The following is a 27,601-nucleotide window of genomic DNA, read 5'->3' on the forward strand; positions in this document are numbered from 1 at the left end:
CACCCTTGCAGAGCTGTTGCCTGGAAACAGGCAACTTTCTGAGTTGTGCTTTGTAAATTGGCATGGTTTGTTAAAATAGTAACAGTGAAAACAGAGCTGAAAGCTGCCACCGTCTAATATGGAAAGCACAGTTTAAGTGTTGCACACAGTAAGTTCACTCTTCCACATTTCTTGTTATTTCTGGCTTCAAACAGAAGCACACTTTGTGATGCATAATTACTCTTTCAGTGGGGATATTTTTCTCCCTAAATTCATGGATTTCTTTTACCCACTGAAACTCGACTGAAAGAACTAAAGTCATGAAAAAGATGGATCTATCAAAAATCTAAACAATGGCTTTAAATTGCTAGCCTTCAAAAAAAAAAATTCTTTTTACTGTGAAATACACCACCACATACAACTAAGCTCTTAAAGAATAAAGCATTATGTAACTACCGTCCAAATCAAGTAGACCCTGGTAGTCCCCCTCCTTCCCAGGGCTTAGTCCTAGCTCAGTCACAACCTCCTCCCTCTCCTACATCAGTGACTACTTTCCTGATTTTAAAGGCAATCACTCTTTTAATCACACCTGCTCACACCACCTCCCCTTAAAATCAGTTGTCCTGTCTGTGCTCCCACTGGACTTATTTCAGCCATTACTCCCACATGTGATGTTGGTTTACATCTGTACGTTCAACATAACATCCTTGGTCAAGCACTGACTTTGGTGGCTATCAATTCTAGGTCTGAACCTGGCTCTTAAGTATCTGTGTAACTCAGTGACTCAGTTAATTCTTTATGCATCTCAATTTCCTCATCAACAGAAAAAATTATTAGACACAGTAACACAAATGTCTGACAAGGTGCCTGTCACAAGTCTAATATGCTATTATTGTACTAATCCTTAAGAAAACTGTGGTATGATTAAACCTGGTAATACATGAAGAATCCAGTAATTCCTGGCACATAGTAGGTGTGCAGATTAATGAATGTTAAGATCCTAAAAACAAGAGCAATCTTACATGCTATCACACTATCAGTGCTAAGTCACTTCAGTCGTGTCCGACTCTGTGCGACCCCATAGACGGCAGCCCACCAGACTCCCCCGTCCCTGGGATTCTTCAGGCAAGAACACTGGAGTGGGTTGCCATTTCCTTCTCCAATGCAGGAAAGTGAAAAGTGAAAGTGAAGTCGCTCAGTCGTGTCTGACTCCTAGCAACCCCATGGACTGCAGCCTACCAGGCTTCTCTGTTCATGGGATTCTCCAGGCAAGAGTACTGCAGTGGGGTGCCATTGCCTTCTCCGTCACACTATCAAAGTAGGAACCAAAGTAAACCAGAAGCTCAGACAGGGGAGGGACTAGAACCTAGGACACTCTTCTCAAGAGAACGACATGGCAGCATATATCCAAGTTAAAAATGTGTATCTTGAGATTCAATGTAATCTTGTAACACAAAGAGATTCAGAGATAAGCCAGTGTTCATTAAAACACTTTTAATAAAACTTCAAAATGTAATTTAATGTCCATCAACAGAGAAACACAACATAGCCCTAGAATATGGACATCAGAATATATCTTCAATTTATTAAGAGGTATAAAAATACAGAACAGTTTACAGACTATTATTCACATGCTAGGGGAAAAGATTTGTGAAACCTATTTTCCTAGAGCCTTAAAAAGTGTTCTTATAAATGTTTTGAAGAATTAGGGAAAAATAACTTTCTGATAATTCTTTCTGCAGAGAACAATCAACTTAGGAAAATGATTTTAAACTAAATGTAACTTAAGAAATTATACTTTGTGTATATAATTACATCTTAAATTTTTTTACAGGAAAATAAAAACTCTTCTAGGAATCAATCCACAGAAAATAATCTGAAATGGGTATGATCTGTGTATAAGGAGGCTTACATCATTTATATTAGTACAACTTACATCTTACTAATTTCATTATTTAAACAGCTTAGTACCCAATATTGGAGGACTGGTTCCAGTAATGGTGTATCTGTGTAAGTGATACTATATGGCTATTAAAAACCACACTGCACAGTAATTATTAAAATGGAAAATTCTCAATTCATCAAGTGAAAAGGATGTTATAACATAGTTATGTGCAATTTGATCAGTGTTAATAGTTGTTACCTTTAAATGGTAGGATTAGGGACTATTTTTCTTTTCCCCTCTTTAGATTGCTTTTTAATTTAGTAAAAGCATTTCTAATTTCCTACAATGATTATGTAATTACAAAAAATGCTGTTATAATACATGCTTATAGCTAACTTCAAGCTTTCTTTACAACCTGGACATTTATGTACCTATAATGCTAGTCCAGCTACTTGGGTACATATCCAAGAAATACTGCAACCCGTCTGAAAAGTTAAAATGAGGTGAAAGCCATCATTTCCCAGGAATCTTAATAAAACGTTAAAGACACTACTGTGTTTATCAAAAGAATTTATTAGAAAATATTACATACTACATATCTGTTTAAAGAGTATTGTTTCAGTAGACAGCACTCCATCCTCATACTGCAATGTCTCATGGACCATGGAGCAACCACTGTGCTTCTGAAGCTACATCTTTTGGGTGGAACATTTAGGTAGTACATACCGTGGCCATTTAAAGGAAGATAATGGAAAAACTGTCATTACCAGAGGGAAAAACAATCCAAATTTTTGGAATGTTAAAATAACAAGTAGCTAATTTTAGTCTCAAAATTCTAGGCATCAGTATCACCTAAACATCAGTCAATGTGACTAGTAAGTTAGAGGGACCAAGGTTTCAAAGATCAATACTGAATCTTCATATATAACAAGAAATCTGCAACCCCACAAAGTGTCTTTACGTTTGTACACATGCAACGTAATGTAAATTTCTGATAAAAGAATGGGGAATGTTAAAAAGCAATGTATTTTTTTTAACATAAAGCATGCACTTTCTAATACATTCTTAAATATTTCAGAGTTGATTCTAGTCCAGTAATATTCTTATTTCAAGTGCAGTCTAACCAGTACCCCAACCAGATACAGAGTACATACCTGTTACTCAAAAAATGTATATTAAGAATTCAATTAACTCATGGTACTGCTACCAAAGATATGAGACTTTAACTCTTGACCACATCATTTATTTTTTTCAAAACGTTTAAACATGTTTGCACAAGCTAAATGGTATAAAGCAAATTTTAAACTTATCACCCAACTCCCGAATGTCACTGAAAGAACATGTAGGAAAAATATATTGTGTGATTAATCAACTTAGGCAATTTGCTACAAGATTTTCTAAATGTGAACTAACTTTAATCCAAAATCGGAAGTTCACAGAACTGTTTTTTAGAAACAAAATGTTCTAAAACTTTATAGAGTCCAAAACCAAAACAAATGAGGAGGTGTGTGTTGATAATTGAAACACTGTCTTAATATTTTATTAGAAGAAATATACTTCTAAAACTCTTGCCCTATCATAATCTTAACATAAACTTTAATTAAAAATATATATAAATCAGTAGAATACCATATTACAAACGCCCAGAAATGCACAATAAAGATCAGAAACTGCTTGGAAATATTTCTAACACTTTTTGGGATTATACTCATAATCAAATAAAGATTATGAAGTAGCACAATCAGTACTGGGGCCAACATTTCAAAACGCGCCTATCAAAGCTAGCACCAGGAAAGTATCATACACATACAGCTGAGAAACAGAAGAGTTTTACTTCAGAAAAGCGCAGTCCTGGAGTATTGCTTTCGCTACTTAGCTAGCATAAGGGTCAGCCTGTCTCACTGAGGCATATATCTATCTTTGCGCCATTAACATCTGATCCAAAGTGCTTTCCAGTTATTTGGTATCTATTGACAGTTGTTACTGGAATGAAACAGTTTATCATGGAGTTAATCCATTTTTTCTTCCAAGATGCCAAATAAAATAATAAGGCTAGAACATTTTAAATTTACTTTTAATAAAAATTAATATATTCTAGTACTTAAAAAAAAAAATACCTCAATCTCTAGCCTTACCAACACTCCATTATTTAATTCCTCTCCTTTTTCCAAAACACAGGTTTTAATGTCTAGAATTTTGTAACATGGTTACCAAATTAACACTTTATTCACTGTAAAGCATCTGGAGATTTCCCAAGTGTAAGAAGAATTTCATTAGTGATTAACAGATGAGCAACAACGTGAAAGCCCCTGAAGCGAATATCACGATTTTGCCTTAGACCCAAGCAAGGGGGTCACGACTTAAAAGCAATTCTCCAGTTGGCACAAACAGTTTACCATTTCTGATGAGCAGAAGATATTATGGAAGAACATAATTTTTACAAAGTCAACACTTTTTCCAAACAGGTCTTCTAAATTCAACAGAGCTGAGACTGCCAAAGCTGTAAATCTAGCAAATCAAACTGCTTCATCTCAACTGGGGAAAAGAAGGCACAAAAGAAAAACAAGCAGCTTAACGTTTATTTGGTGACACAATAGTTGGACAGTGTTCTAAAGTTTTGAACACTGAATTTTACTTGTGATAGCATCTTCTACCTAAGCAATTTATTCAGATGTGTGCTTTAAAAATACATATTAAGAACCCTGCAATTAGTATGTTCTGTTATTAGAAATATTCTTCATGATAATACATTATTTATCTTTCTATAATTAAAGAGAAAAATCATAAGACCATTTTTTATTTTTAGCCTGACAGAATAAATGTATTATATATATCTCTTCCAAAACCAGTGCACTCTGAAGTTTCTAATTTATGCACTCCATTGTTCAAAAACCTGTACATCTTCCAGTATCCACAGTATAACACAGTCCTAGTAAAAATGCATATTCCTTTAAACCCTTTACTTTCCCTTGAATTTTATTTGGGGGCGGGGGGAGAGAGAGGAGGAAAAGATATAGATATTGCGGTGCAGAACTATATTTATTTAGAACAAAACATTATATCCTACATTAAAAAAGACAATTTTATCAAAACCAAATTTCAATCACAGTTATGTATGATTTTTGTTAAAGGTACACGTTGAAATTGCACTTTGCAGATATTTCGCCAGTGTCCTTTCTAATGCTCCCATTTCAGCACATGTTTTTATCAGCAGACATAGGTTCTTCCAGAGTTTTCTTTTGGCTTCCCTTCCGTGAATATTTGTATTTGTCTACATAGGCTTTAACCAGATTTGCCACTTTAGTAGAATTTACTTCTCCACTCTTACTATGACACACCTATAAAAAAGAAGAGGGAATTTTTTTCATATTTAAAGGGATTAAAGGGAAAGTTCTTTGAAAAACAAATGCCCCAGAGACATAATCAGACATTTTTACATGTTTCGTATCGCCTAGAAGGTATATATTTCATTTTCTCCAAAGGTAAAAAAGCTGACTAGTAGAAGCTACCTCTTACTATTTTAATTAGATTTAATTAAGCATACCTTTATTAAAATAGGAATGTTCAAAATAATATGTACATAACTCCACTAAAGCTATAACTTACTTTATCTACTGCTTTTCGTACAATCTCTTTATATTCTTCCTTGGTGATATCTTTATTTTGATAAAATGGCTTAATGGCCAATTTTACCTCCTGTGCTGCTTTTTCTTGAATTTGCAGTTTCTGATAAGAGGAAAATGTGTAATTATTATTTGTCCAATCACAAACTTTCAAAAAAATTATTTAAAAATATAAAATTGAAAACATTGCACATTTACAAAGAACTGTTCCAATATTAGCATCATAGATATAAAATATTTATTTACTAACACAAATCAAACATTTCTAAAAATAAACAAGAAATACAACCAGTAATTCAATGGGCACCAACATATGTAGACAGAATTCTTTAAATTGGAATCTAAGACTATCAACAGTAAATTCCCTTTACCACTTATACAACAGAAAACTGTTATTTTTTTATCATAATCATATGCAGAATTATGTAGGTTGCTCTCAACTTTGAACTTGCCTTGTCTGTCTTCGAGCTATCTGCGCTGGCTTCCACTGTAACACTTACTTTGCTTTCTGCCAATTTTACAGCAGTATTAGAAGCTTTGCTGTGACTTGATGATGCAGTATTACCAGAACTTGGTCCCTGAACTGTTCCCATATTTCCTGGGGCTGCTGTCGGAGCAGGCAAGACTGGTGTACTCATGTTATTACTTACATGAGAAGCACTAGGAATACCCTGTTTTAAAGAGGTATCATCAGTTAATGAATTATTTGTACTCAATAAAAGACGTTTAGTTACATATTAGACATTAAAAAAAGAAAAAAATCAGGGCAATTTAATACTTAAGTACTTAGGAGAAATGTCTATTTCAGGTAATTTTTATCTAAAGGACTGTGAAGAAAAATGAGCAACATTCTTAAATAGAATCCCATCATGTCATGATGACTTTTAAAATATATATGTATTTGTAATGTTCTGACAGTAACACTAAAACCAACAAGGAGAAAAGCAGCATTAATGAGAGTATCTTTCCTATAAGTATCTTTAAGGTAGGTACCCCACTTTAAAGATAGAAGAAAATAAGACAGTGAAGTCAAATGGCTTGCAGTGAGTTGATAGCAGAAAAAGACATAAGATCCCAAATTCCCACTTTCTGGCTCTTCCAACTGTATCCTGCTGCCAGGAATCTAGAATTTCTGAGATATAGACATTGAACAATAAAGCAACACAACCATTACAAGTTGTTATTCAAATTTACTATATGCCCAAGAGGCACTACTTTCTTTTTTTAGCATGATAAATTCATGAAAATAAAACACATATGGTAATGAACAATGAACAACTTTATCTGGTGTCAGTCTGAACAAGACAGTACAAGCTTTATCACAGTACCCAATCACAAGTTCCCAGCCCCTAAAAGTCCAATAAAATAGGGAAATTTTTTCAAGTGTCCATCACATGATTCTAGTTTGCCTCATAATCCGGTTTTCTTAAACTTACCAAAAAACTTGTTTGGATATCAGCACCAGTATATATGTAGCTTAGATTTGATAACGTATTCATTTTCTTATTTGGGACTGGGAGGTTTGGGAAAGGACAGTGAAAGAGGGGTTGTACAGATTTACCATAAGTCTAATCAAATAAGCCACCATATATGGATATCCAGCAAGAAGCCCTTTCTTGAGCATCCATCCCTAAGAGCTAAACGTTTACAATGGCGAATGTTGACTACACTTGAGCGGCTGGAAACATACCTGCAACTGCTTTCCATCTGGCTGTGAAGCAATGTAGCCGACCTGCTGGGACGGCGGGGGAGGGGGCGGTGGTGGCGGCAGTCCCTGAGATACACCGCCAGGAGCCGCCACCTGCATGAGAGGTACTCCTGTGTGCAGATGCAAGGGCAGCTGAGGAGGAATGCTGAATGGACTGCGCTGGATGCTCATCAAAGGAGCAGGAACGCCCACTGGATATGGAAACACGCTCACAGGCTGGTGTGCGCTCATGTGCTGCTGCACCGCGCTCATCTGTGGCTGCATCATAGTCATAGGTAGCTGAGAACCATCACCTTGTTGGTTTGTTTGGTCTTTCAGGTTAGACTCTATCAAAAGAAAAAAGACATGAAAAAAATCATGTTACAAATTTCCTTAGAGAAACAAAGAGCCACTGGTTACTATAAAACTAAATACCAATTAACCTAAACCTATCCAATAATTCAGTTTAATCCTGTCATTCCTAAATAATGTGGGATGATTTTCTAACTGAAATAAATATTCAACCAAAATTATTTTTAAGAATAAGTCACACAATAACATTGGGCAACACTAGCAAAGAATTAGCAGTTCAAGAAACTTACTAGTAAAATAATCATAAAATTTAATTACTAACTTAGAAGGTTAATCACTTTTTAAAATCTTCAACAGCTCTTTTCTTGTGAAAAGTCAAATGTTCTTAAGAAAAGTCAAGGAAGAATAAGTCTTTTTTAGCTGAGTGACTTATTAAACAACGATCAAAAAAATTCAAGTGCACACATACGATATAAATGAAATAGAATTTAAATCCTGCATAGAATTATTTCAAATCCCTCTACTGTAGCAAATTATAAATAAAATATTTAGGTCTTTGGCAAGGTTGGGGGCAGGCATGGGGTGAAAAAAAATATATTGACGTGTTTATTACATAAAATGAGGTTCAATTTAACATAAAATTATAAACAGAGATCACTTCAATTCATACAAACAAGGTATTAAATTTATAATCTCTTTCTTCAAATAAAAGTATTGGTAAATAAACATGTTACCCTGTTCAGCAGTCTCCTCGTCTTGTCTCATCCATCCAGACTGTGGGCCTGAAGAACTCCTGCCTCGTCTGGAGTAGTAGTTCTGTACATCTGCTGGCAGAGTCTTTCTTACAGCCCAACTCGATGCAGACGTCCACCCTGACCTGTCGGCTGGTGTATCAAAGGAGAACTCTTGCTCACTTTTTCGTTTATAGGGCTGCTGCTCCACAAACTTGAAAGTCTCAGTCCCTGAACTGTTTGAATTCCCTGAGAGGGGTTTTCGGTTTTGCCACCTGTTTTCATTTTGATCTGTATAGGCAAAACCACCTCTGTGGTTACCTCTACCACGGTTACCTCTACCACGGTTAGACATCCAAGCTGAACTAAAGTTTTTATTCCAAGAATTCCCTGAATTCTCATTTCTGTTTTCTTCCCAATGAGAATCTTTTAACTTTTCTGGATTTCTGATCCTCGGATCAGGCCCAGAATTTATTTTTTCTGTTACCCAAGTGGGACAGTCATTTCTATGTTTGTCAGCAGAATTTGAATCATCAGCATCTGGACTAATGTCATTTTTTTCTTTTCTTGTATTTTCATTCTGTTTCTCCGAGTCACTCTTTCTGTATCGATCATTCCCTCGTGGACATCTCCAACCATCGTTCGCCCATCTCTCTTTCCATCGAGGAGAGTAATTGTCCCTGTCATTTCTACCAAATGATGAACCCTTACTTTTTGTTCTAGATCTTGATGGTGACCTTGACCGTGATCTGGATCGAGACCACCTTCTCATTCTCCTTTCTCTATCCCGGTCTCTCCTCGACCCATCTCTATCACTCTCTCTTTCTCTGCTCCGGGACCTGGATTTTTCTCTTGGGGAGGAATCTTTCACTCTGGACTGAGATCTTCTGTTCTCCCTTTTTGGGGAGAGTGACTCAGATCTTTTGCCTTCCTTAGCACTATCTCTTTTTGGAGACCGAGACTGAGATTTCCTCCTTTCTCTTGCACTATCCTTTTTGGGGGACTGAGAACGAGATTTTCTCCGTCCTCTAACAGATTCTTTCTTAGGAGACGGTGATCTAGACTTCCTGCTGTCTTTTCCAGTTTCTCTTTTGGGAGATGGAGACTGAGACCGCTTCTTTTCTCGGGCAGTGTCTTTGTTGGGAGACCAAGTTGTAGATGGAGAGTGAAATCTAGATCTTCGAGTACGAGGCTTTTTGGCTTTATCTGTCTCATCTACTGGGTTTTCAGATGGTTGAGATACAGTTTCAACCTTTTCATTTGCAGGATCAGAAGATGACATATTCTTCTGGGAACTGTGCTCCACAGAATTTTCATTTACTTGTTTAGCATCAGCATTTACAGATGGTTCGATTTCAGATTCATTTTGGTCACTGCAAAATGAATCACATTCCATAGGTATCATTTCATTATTGTCCTCACTAAAATGCTTCTGAATCAGTGCAACATGAGTTTTAGGCAATTCTGTAGATCTGGGATGTTCAACCAAAGATTCAGTCTTTTCTTCTAAAGATTTGTCCAATTTGGTGTTAAGATTTTTTTTTAATAAACTATTTTCAGAGTCTTGAATACTATCGAGAGTTTCATTCCCTGAAGTATCACATGTTGCAATTATTTCTGCATCTTCATTTTCAACATGCCCAAGCAAAAGAACCTCTGAACTCTCAATAGATTTTGTGTCCACTGCTTGTATAACTCCACCCTCAGAAGATTCTAATTTGGGACTGTCAATAAACTGTTCTGTTTTTACTGTAGAATCTCTATGATCAATAATTTTTACTATAGGACTCTCCATAACTTTTTCTTCATTAACTATTGGCTCTGCATTCTCAGGTAACTCACCTAAGTTTGATGCAGGTTGGTATACTTCAATTTCAGATCCTGAACATGTAAGAGAATCATCTGGAACATGATCTATACGTATATCTGCTTTTATTTCTGATTCTGAAGGTTCAGCTATTGGGTCTTGATTTTCTAATGGATCATTTCCTTTTTTGGAAGTGCTTGCAGAAATCTCACTTTCCAGACATAAAACATTAGCTTCTATACCCGTATTCTCAACTTTTTGAACTTCCTCCTCCCCTCCAAATAACACAGGAGGATCTTGGGTATCAGACTCAGAATGTAAAGTTTCTACTCTTTCCTCTGTATCATGGGTCTCGGCACATTCTTCACTCTCTTTTAATGGCTCACTGCAACTTCTTAAGCCATTAGCAGATTCACTTTCTACATTTATCTGCACAGTGTTAATACTTTCTACATCTGATTGGTGTTCTTTCTCTAACTCAGGTGGTATGTCAGGTTCTGCTACTTCTTCATCAACTGAATCACTGGAAGATGATTTTTCAGGGGGAGGCACAGAGCTTCGAAGTTTCTTTTTCAATAAAGGTAGTTTTCTTCCTCTTCTTACAGACTTCCGTTTTGGAGCCTGCCTTGTTTGCTTCTCTGACTCACCTGAAGAGGAAACACTTACAGATGGATTATTGTTATCCGGGGCATCACACCCAGAAACATTTGATACTGGGGATCTCTGAGACTGACTGACTGGTTCAGCTCTTGTGTTACGTGTAGATCTTCTTGTAGGAGTTGCTGCTGCAGGTTTTCGTCTTGATCCTCTGGTGTTTGAGGTACCAGAAGTTTGCTTCTTCTCTTCCCCTTCTTGAGTATGTGCTAATGTATAGCCTTTGCAAGAAGTACCTAACAGTATACAAAAAGGAAAAAATAAATGTTTGTTTCATCAAGTCATAAGAATTTGGCTTCAGCTTATTTTAGCATAAAACAGACATCTATAACAGAGTGAAAACAAAATATACTTGTGAATCAAATTATTAATAAATGCATAGCTACTAACATCTGAGTAATACCAATTTTTGAACGCTACTGAAATGAGTTATACCAAGATTTGAGTCCATGTGGGCAATTCTCTAGTGAAAAAATCAAAAGAAAATGTTTGGTCTGTTAATTGCCGTTTGCTCTATGAATCACTATTACCTAGGTAAAAGCAGGACACAACAGCTATCCACAAATAGTAAGGACTCGAACTATTTGTTCACAATTCATAGGAAGTATTACTTCTAAAAATCAGTGGTTTGAACACTGAACCCCTAAACAGAAAGGAAACTTCTAATCAGTTCCTCAAAGACATGAAGTTGTAATTTCCTAAAGTAAAAGGATTTTCTAGTTGCAACAATTTTAAAGTCAAGTCACTGTACAAATATTTATAGAAATATCTAGGACTCATTATCTATACCTTATTTTACAGCATTTCTAAGTCATCAACACTTATACTTTTCATGAGATTGAAAGAGGCTTAGTAATTTTTTTTTTAACTAGAAAGAAATTCAAAAACTTTACCAAAATTTTCTAAAGATATGGTACTTGTTGGAAGAATAGTTCTTGGCAACACAGAAGAGATGAGAGGAAGGACTTCTATTTCAATATTCCAGGGTATAAAACTAATTCTGAAAATTTAAAACAAAATAAAGACTTTTTTGTTTAAATAATAAAACCAGCAATTTAAAAGTATTAATATTCCAAATAAGCTAGCAATATTAAAATATAGATGCTTAAATTATTTTTTGCCGAACAGCTAAAAATGTAAATTCAAGGTTACTCATACTAACCAAGATGGCTACCAACTGGCTACAAAAAATAAAAATATAAAAAACCTTCTAAAAGCATGCTTTTTCAATAAATTATTAGCAAAGTATTATCAAGGGCAACTTAATATATAGTAGTTGATTCTCATTTAAATAAGTTAATGCAATTATTTTGTCAAGAATTTTAACTTTTTTTCACTACTTTAAAAATAACCAATTTGGATAATAAAATGTAGATAAATAAAATACACAAATGAAATGTACAGATTTTAAGTGCACAGTGTGATGACTTTTGACCAATGTATACATATACCTGTATAACCACTACCCCAAATAAGAAATAGAACATTTCCGCCATCCCAGAAAGCACATTCCTGACCCTTGTTCCCCATCCTATTTCCAGGCAACCAAAAAGATAATTTACTTGAGTTAATCAGACCAAGTTTTAAAGAAATTAGCAAGGTCAAAGGGGAATCAGTCCATAAATAAAGAAAAACATAACAAAAACTGAAAGGAAAGCTCTGTCACTTAAATTTTGAATTTTTTGTTAGATTTCTTTATGTTTTTATGGCATGTATCAAGGCCAAAAATATCAAAATACATTTTTAAAAAGGAAAAAAGAACCACAACTGATTTCTATTGTTATGTTATATGCTAAAATTCCTCAATCTGAGGACGATGGCTCTTCAAAGTTCTCAGGATCCCTATGGATGCTCAGTTCTGTTCCGTTCAGTCGCTAAGTCATTTCCGACTCTTTGCAACCCCATGAATTGCAGCACGCCAGGCCTCCCTGTCCATCACCAACTCCTGGAGTTCACTCAGACTCACGTCCATCGAGTCAGTGATGCCATCCAGCCATCTCATCCTCTGTCGTCCCCTTCTCCTCCTGCCCCCAATCCCTCCCAGCATCAGAGTCCTTTCCAATGAGTCAACTCTTTGCATGAGGTGGCCAAAGTACTGGAGTTTCAGCATTAGCAACATTCCTTCCAAAGAAATCCCAGGGCTAGTCTCCTTCAGAATGGACTGGTTGGATCTCCTTGCAGTCCAAGGGACTCTCAAGAGTCTTCTCCAACACCACAGTTCAAAAGCATCAATTCTTTGGCGCTCAGCTTTCTCCACAGTCCAACTCTCACATCTATACATGACCACTGGAAAAACCATAGCCTTGACTAGACGGACCTTTGTTGGCTAAGTAATGTCTCTGCTTTTGAATATGCTATCTAGGTTGGTCACAACTTTCCTTCCAAGGAGTAAGCGTCTTTTTATTTTATGGCTGCAGTCACCATCTGCAGTGATTTTGAAGCCCCCAAAAATAAAGTCTGACACTGTTTCCACTGTTTCCCCATCTATTTCCCATGAAGTGATGGGACCGGATGTCATGATCTTCGTTTCCTGAATGTTGAGCTTTAAGCCAACTTTTTCACTCTCCTCTTTCACTTTCATCAAGAGGCTTTTTAGTTCCTCTTCACTTTCTGCCATAAGGGTGGTGTCATCTGCATATCTGAGGTTATTGATATTTCTCCCGGCAATCTTGATTCCAGCTTGTGCTTCTTCCAGCCTAGCGTTTCTCATGATGTACTCTGCATAGAAGTTAAATAAGCAAGGTGACAATATATAGCCTTGACGTACTCCTTTTCCTATTTGGAACCAGTCTGTTGTGCCATGTCCAGTTCTAACTGTTGCTTCCGGACCTGCATACAGGTTTCTCAAGAGGCAGCTCAGGTGCTCTGGTATTCCCATGCTAAGACTCCAGTTACTGCAGTCACACCGAATCCACTCTCAGCTTCTTCCTACTCTTGACTCATATTTGTTCAGTCAGGTCTCCTAACAAAAGACTATTTCATCCAGTCTAAGGTGAGATTCTGGAGGATGAAAGAAGCTTGAAAAACACTGTGCAACTTGCACAGACACAAAAATATACAGCTCTAAGGGAAAATTTCATATTTTACATATCTGGACTTAGTCTGATTTTACATATTTATATTCCACTGTTACTCCTAGAGGATGAAGGCTCTGTACAGAACTCCATTACAGTGATATATAAAAGTTATAGGAATGAATACAAAACTCTGGCAAGGAACTTAATCTTTACAGAGGAGCTTGATTTAAGTACATATCATGTACCTAGCTAGCAATGTGCTAATAGTTTCAAGGCTTACACCAAGAGAGAAAAGGCTAGGCTATATAGAGAGTCATGAATGCCAGGGCAAAGTAGGGACTTGATCAAGCAGTTGTTTAGAATAACACTTTGGAGATGGAAGTGTCATGACAAAAGCAATGCTTCAGCTAACAGCACACAGGGAAGACTGGAATGGAGAAAAAGATAACAGCAGGATGAAAGATCTGAATGCTATTACTAATAATGAACCTTATCATTTAGGTGTTCTCCTTGTTAAAGAAATCAAATATTTATATTTATTAAATAAATAAATACAATATTCTTTATTTTTCAAGGGGTTCCTTAAATAGAGACCTTTCATTAGGCATCAGAAACACCAAGGTTTAATTGAACAAAACTTTCTTAGAAACATAACTATTGAATATCTCTGTATGTAAGATATTATTATCTTATGCACACATTAGCATTTAAACATTTTAGTAAACAATTTTTTTTACCTTCCAATTCCAGGTAATGTATCAGGAAACCATGACAATTCCAGTTCCTGTCTCTTCTGCCTAATCAAAGCACTGATCTCATTGACTTCTATAAATTCTGTACTAAAAGATAAATTTTAGATCCTCATCAGAATTCCAAAATTTTAAATTTTAAGTTCAGAATAACAATTGGGTTATATCATAAGTAACAGAAATTTTCATATCCAGCATTATAAGTAACATTAAAAAAAAACAAACTTTTTCTATCTAAACACTTTTCAAAATGGACCGATTCCTAAAGTAACTTAAACTTTTATATTACAAATAAAAATGGAACTAATCTGACTTGTAACCACTTTTAAAAAGTCAATTCAGACAAATATTATTATTGAAAAAAAGAAGTAGCGCTATTTCCTTCCCATGAACCAAAGCTGCAAAGAGCAGTTTTAGCCGAAATTCTAAGTGCAATAGTTTGCCATCTGAAACTACGCACAAGACAAAGGAAGAAAATAAAGGAGGCATGGTTATTTTTATAACCCAAAATAGGCAGAGCTCAGTTTTTTAAAAGGCTACTCAAATATAATTGTTTTCTTTGGTACCTTGCCAGTCTTTAAAGTTAAATCGCAATCTTAATCTGTCTTGTTTATTCAACCAGGTCCATTATTTTTAAACCTCAACTTAATCTTCAAATTCCACAAATATCTACACATTATCTATCATACAGTCACAATGGATTAAAAAACGACTGGGTCTACTCTGAAAGGGTACCCACATAATTTAACAGCTTAACAACTAACCTACGTCTCTATCATATAAAAACCTTGTGTACAACTTAATTTATTATTAAGGAAAAGGGAAGTCCACTAGCAGTCACTGAATAATAGACGGTCACAAAATAAGGTTCTCTTTATTCACCAAAAGAAACAAAAACAAAACACAACATGGGCTTTCATAACGTTGTTGGGCCAAGTTTAAATTTCTACCAGAAGTTAACTGCAATAAATAAAACATCAAATATATTAAAAAAATCAATTGAAAGTAAAAAATACTAACCAGTAAGCTGTACGGGAAAAAGAAGATTCTCCAGTGTGACTACTAGAAGAAAAGACATTGGAGAAAAAATTTCTGAAGCACTGATTTGTATATGGATTTGATCTTCGAGGCTAGAAAAGTAAAATGAGGTTGGTGAAACAGCAAAAAAAAAAAAAAAAAAAAAAACCCTTATGTAATAGGTAGGACATAGTTACATTTAAATATTTTGATGTATCTGAGGCACCAGAGTTATGTACTAAACAACCATAAATTGTTATTATCTAAGAAAAATATTTTTTCTTTATTTCAACAAACCTTGTTTGTCTTTATTATTGAATTTTTCTTTCCTCCCATTTCATTGTATTTAGAGTTTCCTGTACAAAGACACAAAAAGATCTTGCCTTAATTTTTATTTTAAAAGGTTTTAAACCAGTACTAATACTGGCATATTGATAAGAGAAGGTTAAAATATGTATAAAAATTGCATTTAAAATAATAGTAACTGCATTTATATATTTTCCAAATGCTAGTTTTATCTTGGTAAGCCACAGACAAAAGGAAAATATAAGAGGCCACAATACAGAAAACTAGTGAAGCATGTAAAATGGCTAGGCTTAGAGCATTAAGTACCAAAATTTTAGTCAATATGTTCTGGCACTATGTGCAAACTTAAACTGTCTTGTAATATGAAGCATATAAAAGAAATCAATTTATTTAATATCAATAATACACTTAATATGTCCTTTCCAGTTACGACCTAAACAACAGGCACTATTAACTCACCTCAAGTAGCAGATGACCAGGGGAACTGAAACCATCAGCCCTTGTCAACCATAAAGTACCATTTAATCACCAACTTCAACAAGTACCCTCACCATCCTCCTCAAATTGTATGGAATTAGGAAAAGTAGAAATCTTATTAAAACAGCTTTCTGCTATAGCAACGTTTTTGGTTGTATTGCTTATGGCTTAGTTTTTGGTTTTACATGTCCATTTCTATGGATACGTTCTTCCAGGTTAAGAAAGATAAAGGACAAATAGCTCCTGCTAACCACAAAAACTGTTAAAGATTACTGCTCTTGGTTTTTCTTTACCATAAAGTCTGTTTTATTAGTCATCGCCATGTATGAATACACTTGTCTGCAATAAACTGCTGCTGGTACTGCCATTGTTCTCTCCTCAGAACTCTGGGTAAAGTCTACAGTACAAACAACAACTGGTCTTTCAATCTTCAGCCAAGCTTGTCTCAAAAAGGCCAATCTAACTTTGTTCAAAATAAATCAGCCTAACTGGGAGGCCAAGTTCCTGCTACTGCAAGATTATAAGTATTTTGGGTTTCTTTCGTCAGTCCAGTTGGTAATAGCCTACTTTCTACTAAACAGCATACTAACTTTAAGTTACTATACAACAGCTGTTTGGTTTCATGCTATTATCACACATGTCCCACCCAGAACAGCTGTAACAAATGACACTTCATACTGGGGAGAGGACATTTTCATATTGCCAACATCCACTGGATCATCGAAAAAGCAAGAGAATTCCAGAAAAACATGTATTTCTGCTTTATTGACTATGCCAAAGCCTTTCACTGTGTGGATCACAATAAACTGTGGAAAATTCTGAAAGAGATGGGAATACCAGACCACCTGACCTGCCTCTTGAGAAACCTATATGCAGGTCAAGAAGCAACAGTTAGAACTGGACCTGGAACAACGGACTAGTTCCAAATAGGAAAAGGAGTACTTGTCAAGGCTGTATATTGTCACCCTGCTTATTTAACTTCTATGCAGAGTACATCATGAGAAACGCTGGGCTGGAAGAAGCACAAGCTGGAATTCAGATTGCCAGGAGAAATATCAACAACCTCAGATATGCAGATGACACCACCCTTATGGCAGAAAGCAAAGACGATTAGCCTCTTGATGATAGTAAAAGAGAGGAGTGAAAAAGTTAGCTTAAACATTCAGAAAACTAAGATCATGACATCCGGTCCCATTACTTCATGGGAAATAGATGGAGAAACAGTGGAAACAGTGGCAGATTTATTTTGGGGGGCTCCAAAATCACTGCAGATGGTGACTGCAACCATGAAATCAAGACGCTTACTCCTTGGAAGGCAAGTTATGACCAACCTAGACAGCATATTAAAAAGCAGAGACATTACTTTGCCAACAAAGGTCCATCTAGTCAAGGCTATGGTTTTTCCAGTGGTCATGTATGGATGTGAGAGTTGGACTGTGAAGAAGGCTGAGTGCCAAAGAATTGATGCTTTTGAACTGTGGTGTTGGAGAAGACTCTTCAGAGTCCCTTGGATGTCAAGGAGATCCAACCAGTCTATCCTAAAGGAGATCAGTCTTGGTTGTTCATTGGAAGGACTGATGGTGAAGCTGAAACTCCAAAACTTTGGCCACCTCAGGCGAAGAGCTGACTCATTGGAAAAGATCCTGAAGCTGGGAAAGATTTGAGGGCAGGAGGAAAAGGGGACGACAGAGGATGAGATGGTTGAATGGCATCACCGACCCAATGGACATGGGTTTGGGTGCCCTCCGGGAGTTGGTGATGGACAGGGAAGCCTGGCGTGCTGCAGTCCATGGGGTCGCAAAGAGTCGGACACGACTGAGCGACTGAACTGACTGGGGAGAGGAGTGCTGATGGAGTTCCAGGAATTTATCTTCTTACCCCTCATTATATATTTAAAAAAGGATACTGATTTTTTTTTTAATGATTAAAGCCAGGAATAAAAATGTGATAGGTACCCAACCACAATCTCAGTAACAATTTCATTCAACTAAACCGAGATTTGCTACACTGTAGGTACACTGCAGTTTTTAAGCCCTAAGGGTGCTGAGTTGTTCTCAATCAGGTTTTGTTCACTCAATACTGAAGGAGTACATACAGTTTACACAGCATTCCTTCACTTGGAAGCCTCTGTTGGGAAGCCACCACTAGATGAAACGCTCTCTATGGGAAGAACTGTTACTTTTCTGGCCAATGCGAAGTATGAAAATCTAGTCCCAAAGATATCTCACATATTTCTGGCTAATTCTCAAGTAATTATCGAGCAGTTCCAATTGTGGGTTTGTCTAAATTGTGGTTTCCTAGAGATCATTTCACATGTTCACTTACTAATCTATCCTTTGGACAACAGTGATACATCTTTTCATTTTTATCAAAGTAATGCATATACATACTTTAAGAAGTCAAACAGCACTTCTGGACTTAAAAACATTACAGCAATTCTCATTCTTAATTCAGCTCCACCAAAGTACCCATCACATGTTCATACTACTCTGGGCTTTCCTGGTGGCTCAGACGGTAAACAGGGAGACCAGGGTTCAATCCCTGGGTCGGGAAGATCATCAGGAAAAGGGAATGGCTACTCACTCCAGTATTCTTGCCAACAGAACTCCATGGACAGAAGAGCCTAAGGGCTACAGCCCATAGGGTCATAAAAGAGTTGGACACAACTGAAAAAGACATAGACACTACTCTGCCTTGTTATTTTTGGTTTCAGGTATTTCTCTTAAAAAAAAAAAATTTTGTTTTTCTCCAGAAGATAAGACTTCTGCTCCTCCACAAATGTTTTTTACCTGCACTGTGCAACACGAGGAACTGACCCCACCAGGGGAAGGACAGAATCTTAACCACTGGATCACCAGGGAAGTCTCCAAATGTTCTTTTTGATATATCAACATTCGATGTAAGCAATGTTGCATTACAGTAACTATATAAACATTCTCAGCAAGACCATGTATTGAATTACAATTACTTTTTTTGTACAACTTCTTCCTTTTCCTATGGTTAATGATGCCTTTTTCTTGTCTTTCAGTTCAGTTCAGTTGCTCAGTCGTGTCCGACTTTTGTGACCCCATGGACTGCAACACGCCAGGCCTCCCTGTCCATCACCAACTCCCAGAGTTTACCCAAACTCATGTCCATCAAGTCAGTGATGCCATCCAGCCATCTCATCCTCTATTGTCCCCTTCTCCTCCTGCCATCAATCTTTCCCAGCATCAGGGTCTTTTCAAATGAGTCAGCTCTTCGCCCAAGGTGGCCAAAGTATTGGAGTTTCAGCTTCACCATCAGTCCTTCCAATGAACACCCAGGACTGATCTCCTTTAGGATGGACTGGTTGGATCTCTTTGCCGTCCAAGGGACTCTCAAGAGTCTTCTCCAACACCACAGTTCAAAAGCATCAATTCTTCGCCGCTCAGCTTTCTTTACAGTCCAACTCTCACATCCATACATGACCACTGGAAAAACCATAGCCTTGACTAGCTGGACCTTTGTTGGCAAAGTAATGTCTCTGCTTTTTAATATGCTGTCTAGGTTGGTCATAACTTTTCTTCCAAGGAGTAAGCATCTTTTTATTTTATGGCTGCAATCACCATCTGCAGTGATTCTGGAGCCCCCCAAAATAAATCTACCACTGTTTCCACTGTTTCTCCATCTACTTCCCACGAAGTGATGGGACCAGATGCCATGATCTAAGTTTTCTGAATGTTGAGCTTTAAGCCAACTTTTTCACTCTCCTCTTTCACTTTCATCAAGAGGCTCTTTGGTTCTTCTTCACTTTCTGCCATAAGGGTGGTGTCATCTTGTTTTTATGTTGTATTATCTGTCATTAATTGAACTAACCCTACAACAAAAGTATAGATCTCTTAATACATTCAAATACATCAATTCATCCATCAGGTTTGTTCCTCATTCTCTTGGAAACACTTTTCCTCTGCCCTGCTCCAATTTGAACTGGTAACTCTCTAAAAGCTGTTGCTCAACTGTCATTCTGGGACTGTCCTCTATTACAAAATCCCCCCTTTTTCCTGGGTCAGAACGCATTTTCTTATCGTTTTTTTCCTCCTTTTCTGTTTCTTTTAGGAACTCATTTTTCTGAGTCTCACATTGTTCCTTTGTTTACTTTCTCATTAAGTGACACAGACATATCCTCCAGTATAATGAGAAAGGGTGTTTGAGAATGAATTTTTGAGCTCTTAATGTATTTAAAAACGTCTTTATTTTGCCCTAACACTTGACTGATGGTTTGGTTGCATATTAAATTTCTAGGATAATAATTATGGTAGTGCTCCACTGCTTCACCTGTTATTGGCAACATTCTTTTACACATGGTCTATTTTCTCTCTCTAGAAACTCTTCAAATATATGCAGAGTCTAGAATTCTATCAGTGTAGTTCACTCCTTGTTTACAACTCATCTTCCACTTCCAGTCAACTTTTTAAACTTCAGCTATAATATTCTTAATTTCCAAAACTTTTCTTATCTTAGTCTTTTCTTACCTCATTAATGAAATATTCCTTCTCTTATCTCTGAGGATATTAATTTTCACATGACTCCCTGTTTCCTTGCACTGGGTTTGTTCCATCAGGCTCCTTTTCTTTGTCTATGTATCCATCTCTATTACCTGGAGGCTCCCTCACTCTCTGGTGGTCCCTGACTGTTTGTGGAGCACTAAGATACTGAGAACAATGTGGATGCGTGGTCAGTGCCTTTCAGTGGGTTTCACTGTAGGGTGATAAAGTAGAGAGACCTGGCTATTTCATTCAAAAATTTCCAAATGGCAATATCTCCAAGTCTTTTAAAGCAGGCGCAGTATTCTGGAAGATATCAATACCTTCTATCTTTTTCACTTTAGGAACAAGCAACACTGCAAGAGCTTTGAGAAATGATGATGGGTAGGGAGGTAGAGACCTCAACATTTGCTTGAATTTCCTTCTCTTTACTCTGTTGTTTCCTCTACCCTCATTTGTGCTAGAGTTTAATCTGATTTAATTACTCATTTAGAGAGTAAGCCTCCTGTTTGCTTGGGTAGACTCCCTTACCCTGTAGAGCCAAAAATCTGCAGGATAAACTGCTCCTTTTCTGTTTTCAGCACCACCCCATACACCTGCTTTCAGATGTAACGTAGGTCCCCAGACCAAAGACTAAGGTTCCACGGTGTGTGAACTGATTTGATTCTCAATGTCACTCTCCATGAGAGGTTTGGGTTTCAGCTTTCTACTAAGACAGTTTACTATTAATATGCACCTCAAACAACCATTTTCAAGCTTCTATTTTGTGGACATCTTTCATCAGCTGTACTCTCCAGTTCTGTTTTGTGGCTTAAATTTTTATTTTGATTCCCATATGGTCTTTTCTATAGGGTTCTGAGAAGGATCAGAGAATTAAACAAGTGCTCAATCTGTTATGCTTACCTGAAACTTATTTTTTTTAATTTAGTGTATCTGAAACGACGTTTCAATGACAACATCTTTTTCTGTAAAACAAACCAGTATAATAAAGGCTCTGATCTTAGAGCCCAGTAGTACTTGGCAGGTACCCAATTAAAATTTGATTAATTGATTCCAAATTAACAGAGCCATAATTACATGGATTTAGTATGTATTTAGGGAAGTAGTCCATTAAGAAACGTCTTAAAAAGGGATACTTATTATAAACTGTATCAGTTATAAACTATTAGCCCAAACCAAAGACTATTATGTTCATTCCAAAAACAAAGGAGGTATTAAAAAAAAAAAAGAAGTATGGAAACTCTCAGTTATCTAGTATGACTAAAGAATGAGAGTGACATTTTCTTATCAGATTTGTCAAAAGGTATGCTAACATTTTACAATACAGTGAGACACACCATGTTCACTAAATGAAGAAAGTAAAGTTTATACAATTTTATCAGAGTCACAGATGATTTAATAGAAAAACTAATACAAAACCCAAATGGGTCAACTTCCAAAAAAATTATCTACTAGGCCTGCTGGAGTTTTAACTAATGTTATTCTAATAATTTCTAATCCAAATAAAAGAATTCACTATTTCATACACTCTATTCATTAGTTTTAGTACATATCATATAAAGATAATAACCTAAAGGAGAAAGTCACACATGAATGATCAAAGAACAGCCCCTCCTCACTTTGAAAAACTTGAAAAAATTAGATACTAAACCTCATTGCTTCTGAAATCTACCATTAAAAGACAATATTTCCTCAAGAAGTTCTTTCATAAAAATAAATTTAAATTGTCCTTTGGGCAACCATGGTTCCTACTCAGTCTAACTGGATAAATACATTAAAATGTACTTAATTTGCACAACTTCCCACTAATTCTACCTTCACCATACCTTTCATCTTAATTCCTTTCTCAGTTCAAATGCCTACATTTAAGAGTCAAAGGTTGCTTCCTTCTTGCATGACAGATTCATTAGTGCCCCTCAACTTTTGAGACAATTAGGAGTAACACTTACAGATTCTCTTAATTTTGTAATGAGGCACTTTGTTAATAAAACAAAGTGCTAAGGTTTCTAAGAAACCTCATAATTAATGCAAAAATTCAAGGTTAAAACTCAAGCTCTACAGCTATTCCTGAAGCTATGATTTACAAACTTAAGTCTAAGAAATAAAAAACTATTATCTATTACATTTCTGAAAGGATACACAAAATAATCAAAGTTAACTGGTCTGCTAAGTAGGGAGCAGACATTCGGCTCTTTATATCAAGCCATTAGAAAAAGGCAATAATTTGAATGATAAAGATTGTAGACAACCTCAAAGTGAGAGGCTTATGGTGAGTAACAAAATCATGCTTTAGCAATATTCCATAGTGGGAAGAGGCATTAGACATGGAGTAGAAGACTAGATCAAATTCTGTCTGCTCCAACTCTGTGATCTGGCCAAGATATTTAGCCTTTTAAAACTGTTTTAAAGTTTATAATTATGAATGATTTTGAACATTCCATAAAGTATTAAAAATTACACCTACAGAACAGTAACTATTAACTTTTAGTTATTTTACTTTTATATTCATCTCTTTGTTTCTGCTGTTTGTTACAGGCATAGATCAGTTACCTTTTTATTATCAGGTAGTTATAGCCAAAGACAATCAAATACTAAGTACTTAACTACCATTACTCCCTTGATACTCTGGAAAATGCCACATAGAAAACAATCACTATTCACAACTTTCAAACTTACTAGGAAAAAAAAAAAACAACAAACACAAAAACAAGCTAATATACTATATTTCATTGAAGTTTATTTTAAGAATTTGAATTATTTATGTACCATTATGAGAGGATAATGGCCAATTAAACTCTCAGAGTACATTTGTTTTTAATTACAGAAAATTTCAAACACAAAATAGAACATTATAATGAAATCTGATTATACCCATATCCCAGTTTTGCAAACTATAAACATCCTATCATATTCATGCTAACTATTTCAGTAGATAACTAACTTTAAAAGATGTGTTCTGTGGGGGAAGATATCAATAAACAAAACACATCCAATAACTAACTCCTTATTACCAAATACCTAATCTTCAATTTTCTCCAACTGTCCATAAAGTTATCTTTTACTTTCCTTTTACAACATATTAGAATAAGGATCCAAATAATCCAGTTGTGACTGGTTCAATGTTTCTATCATCTCTTTTAATCTACAGGCTCCCACTCCCACTTCTAAACTCCCTCCAATTTTTTGACAGAAGAAATCAGGTCATTTGTCTGTGGTCTCTATGTTTTGCTGATTTATCTCCTTGTTGTCACTTAACATGCATCTCAGTCTCTGTATGTCTTATAAATTAGTAGTTAGATTTCTTAACTGGATGCAGGTTTTGTTTTTTGGGTTTCTTTTTCTTTTTTCCCTTTCGTCACACTATTGCATATTTGTACTTACTTCCATAAGGAAATGTTTAGTAACAGCTTCCCTGATAGCTCAGTTGGTAAAGAATCCACCTGCAATGCAGGAGACCCCGGTTTGATTCCTGAGTCAGGAAGATCTGCTGGAGAAGGGATGGGCTATCCACTCCAGTATTCTTGGACTTCCCTTGTGGTTCAGCTGGTAAAGAACCCACCTGCAATGTGGGAGACCTGTGTTCGATCCCTGGGTTGGAAAGATCCCCTGGAGAAGGGAAAGGTTACCCACTCCAGTCTTTTGGCCTAGAGAATTCCATGGACTGTATATACTCCATGGGGTCACAAAAAGTTGGACACAACTGTATGACTTTCACTTTCACTTACTGATCACTGCCTAAATGCTGTGATGCTCATTTACAAAATGCTGATGTTCAAATTCCGTAATTTTAAATTACTTGCTGAAATATTTCTATAAGAAATGAACTTTCCTTTACCTTGATGTACATTTTCAATTACCTTGATGTATAGCTTATATAAAAAAGGCAAGGTAGATGTTTGTATCTTTTTTCATATATTGGCTTTAAAAATGAGTCTAAACCAACACAATGTTATAAAGCAATAATCCTCCAATTAAAAAATAAATTTAAAAAGTGAGCTAACTTCCTAGCATCCTCTAAAACAGACCAATTAGTCTGCTTATTTACTTACTGATAAGGTAGCATGATGAACTCATGAACTTTGACAGATCTGACAGGTTTCAATGACTGTCCCTCTTCACAGTTACTGAATATTATTACCCCTTTTGATGCTTAAATTGTTCCATTTTTGGCTAGAGGGAACCCAATCTATTGTTGATTCTTATTAAATCTATAGTTGATTCTTGTTCAACGCATAGTTGATGCTTGAGACTTTTTGTTATAATCCTAGCACTGCTTTGAAAGTTTCCTTGAGCTCTATTAGAAAGACAATGTTCGAGGCATATCTCATTTATTTACTACCTCAAACCTGGAAACATTTATTTATTTCAAGGAGCCCTGGTTCTTTTATTTGGAAAACACAAACTGGGCATCAGAACTGGGTCACAGTGTTTTCTTACCATTTAGAATTTTTCTGAATTACTGAAAAAGCCCTTTTGGACTATGTAGTGGGTTGAAAGTGTCACCCATCCAAAAAAAAATTCATGTCTACCTGGAACCTCAGAATATGACACTTAGAAATATAGACATGGCATACACAATTAAAGAAAAATTGACATGAGATCATACTGGATTAGAGTGGGCACTGAAACCAATGAGTATGTCCTTATCAGAGACAAAGAATGATAGAGACACACAGAGCAGAAAACCATAAGAAGACAGATGCAGAGATTCCAGAGATGCAGCTACAAGTCAAAGGATGTGAAGGACTGCCAGGAGCCACCAGAAATTACGGCAAGAGGCAAGGAAAGAATCTTCCCTAGACCCCACAGAGGGAGCAAGGATCTGCCAACACCATGACTTCAGACTTCTAACTTCTGGGGCGGTCCTAAGATGGTGGAGGAACAGGACGGGGAGACCACTTTCTCCCCCACAAATTCATCGAAAGAACAATTGAACGCTGAGCAAATTCCACAAAACAACTTCTGAATGCTGGCAGAGGACATCAGGCACCCAAAAAGGCAGACGTCTAACCTCCAGAACAGTGAAGAAGTAAGTTTCTGTGGCCTTAAGTCACCAAGTTTGTAGTGAATTCTAATAGCAGCCCGAGCAAACTAATGCAGACATAGTTTCTTTTTTAACTAATAAAAATGAATATATGAGTACATAATAAATTGGTTAAGGCTTCATAAACCTTCATTAATGCAGAATCCAATTTTTTCTAACTACTTTTCATCCCAAGTTTGTTGATAACCATTTTTCCAACAGTATCATCCTCTGTGCTATCCAGAACAGTGGTGATTTGCAGAAAATATAGTCAATAAATATGTAATATCTTTGTATAATGACAGTTGGTAAATGGACGGGGAACACATGTATACCTGTGGCGGATTCATTTTGATATTTGGCAAATCTAATACAGTTATGTTAAGTTTAAAAATAAAATAAAATTAAAAAAAAATAAATAAATAAAAATAAAAATAAAAAAATAAAAATAAAAATAAAAATGTATAGACATATCAAATCATTATGTGTGTACCAGGAACTAACATAGTGTTGTGGGTCAACTGTATTTTAAAAAGAAACAAACTCAAAGAAAAGAGATGGTCGTGACAGGCAGTGACAGGAGGAGGAACTGATGAAGGCAGTCAAAAGGTACAAACTTCTAGTTATAAGTACTAGGAATGTAGTGTACAAGCATGATAAATGTAATTAACACTCCTGTATGTTATACCTGAAAGGTGTTAACAGAGTAAATCCCAAGACTTCTCATCAGAAGGAAACATTTTTTTTTATTTATGTTGTAACTATATATGAGATGAGATGATGGATGCTTACTAAACTTTCTGTGATAATCATTTCATAATTTTCAGTTCAGTTGCGTCCGACTTCTCCGTCTATCACCAACTTCTGGAGCTTACTCAAACTCATGTCCATTGAGTCAGTGATGCCATCCAACCATCTCATCTTCTGTTGTTCCCTTCTCCTCCTGCCTTCAATCACTGCCAGCATAAGGGTCTTTTTCAGTAAGTCAGTTCTTTACATCAAGTGGCCAAAGTATTGGAGCTTCAGCATCAGACCTTCCAATGAATAGTCAGGACTGGTTTCCTTTAGGATGGACTGGTTGGATCTCCTTGCTGTCCAAAGGACTCTTAACAGTCTTCTCCAACACCACAGTTCAAAGCATAGATTTTTCAGCACTCAGCTTTCTTTATAGTTGAACTCTCACATCCATACATGACTACTGGAGAAACCACAGCTCTGACTAGATGGACCATTGTTGGCATAGTAATGTCTGCTTTTTAATATGCTGTCTAGGCTGGTCATAACTTTCCTTCCAAGGAGCAATTGTCTTTTAATTTCATGGCTGCAGTCACCATCTGCAGTGATTTTGGAGCCCAAAAAAATTGTCAGTTTTCCCATCGTTTCCCAATCTATTTGCCATGAAGTGATGGGACTGGATGACAAGATCTTAGTTTTCTGAATGTTGATTTTTAAGCCAACATTTTCACTCTTCTCTTTCACTTTCCTCAAGAGGCTCTTTAGTTCTTTGCTTTCTGCCATAGGGGTGGTGTCATCTGCATATCTGAGGTTATTTGATATTTCTCCCGGCAATCTTGATTCCAGCGTGTGCTTCATCCAGCCCGGCATTTCACATAATGTACTCTGCACGTAAGTTAAATAAGCAGGGTGACAATACATAGCCTTGATGTACTCCTTTTCCGATTTGGAACCAGTCTTGTTCCATGTCCAGTTCTAACTGTTGCTTCTTGACCTGCATACACATGTCTCATGAGGCAGGCAAGGTGGTCTGGTATTCCCATCTCTTGAAGAATTTACCACAGTTTGTTGTGATCCACACAGTCAAAGGCTTT

At 36.3% G+C, this 27,601-nt stretch overlaps 1 protein-coding gene across 5 annotated transcripts in view; it reads right to left on the reverse strand.

Annotated features, from left to right (window-relative positions):
* Nucleotides 1–3,245: 3,245 nt before the first annotated feature.
* SCAF11 (SR-related CTD associated factor 11) overlaps nucleotides 3,246–27,601 on the reverse strand; it is a 94,959-nt gene continuing 70,603 nt past the window's right edge. For 3 of the 5 annotated variants that reach the window (XM_055581606.1, XM_055581597.1, XM_055581627.1), the window contains 9 exons: nucleotides 15,759–15,817; nucleotides 15,465–15,574; nucleotides 14,433–14,534; nucleotides 11,572–11,678; nucleotides 8,221–10,914; nucleotides 7,178–7,521; nucleotides 5,940–6,158; nucleotides 5,471–5,590; nucleotides 3,246–5,202 (listed from right to left, as the gene is read on the reverse strand). In XM_055581606.1, coding sequence (XP_055437581.1) covers nucleotides 5,056–5,202; nucleotides 5,471–5,590; nucleotides 5,940–6,158; nucleotides 7,178–7,521; nucleotides 8,221–10,914; nucleotides 11,572–11,678; nucleotides 14,433–14,534; nucleotides 15,465–15,574; nucleotides 15,759–15,817 — 3,902 coding nt within the window. In that variant the 3' untranslated portion in view covers nucleotides 3,246–5,055. The remainder of the gene's footprint in view (nucleotides 5,203–5,470; nucleotides 5,591–5,939; nucleotides 6,159–7,177; nucleotides 7,522–8,220; nucleotides 10,915–11,571; nucleotides 11,679–14,432; nucleotides 14,535–15,464; nucleotides 15,575–15,758; nucleotides 15,818–27,601) is intronic. The other 2 variants (XM_055581609.1, XM_055581619.1) reach the window with 2 other exon arrangements.

The sequence above is a fragment of the Bubalus kerabau genome, chromosome 1, assembly GCF_029407905.1.
Source record: "Bubalus kerabau isolate K-KA32 ecotype Philippines breed swamp buffalo chromosome 1, PCC_UOA_SB_1v2, whole genome shotgun sequence".
Taxonomy (NCBI): Eukaryota; Metazoa; Chordata; class Mammalia; order Artiodactyla; family Bovidae; genus Bubalus; species Bubalus kerabau.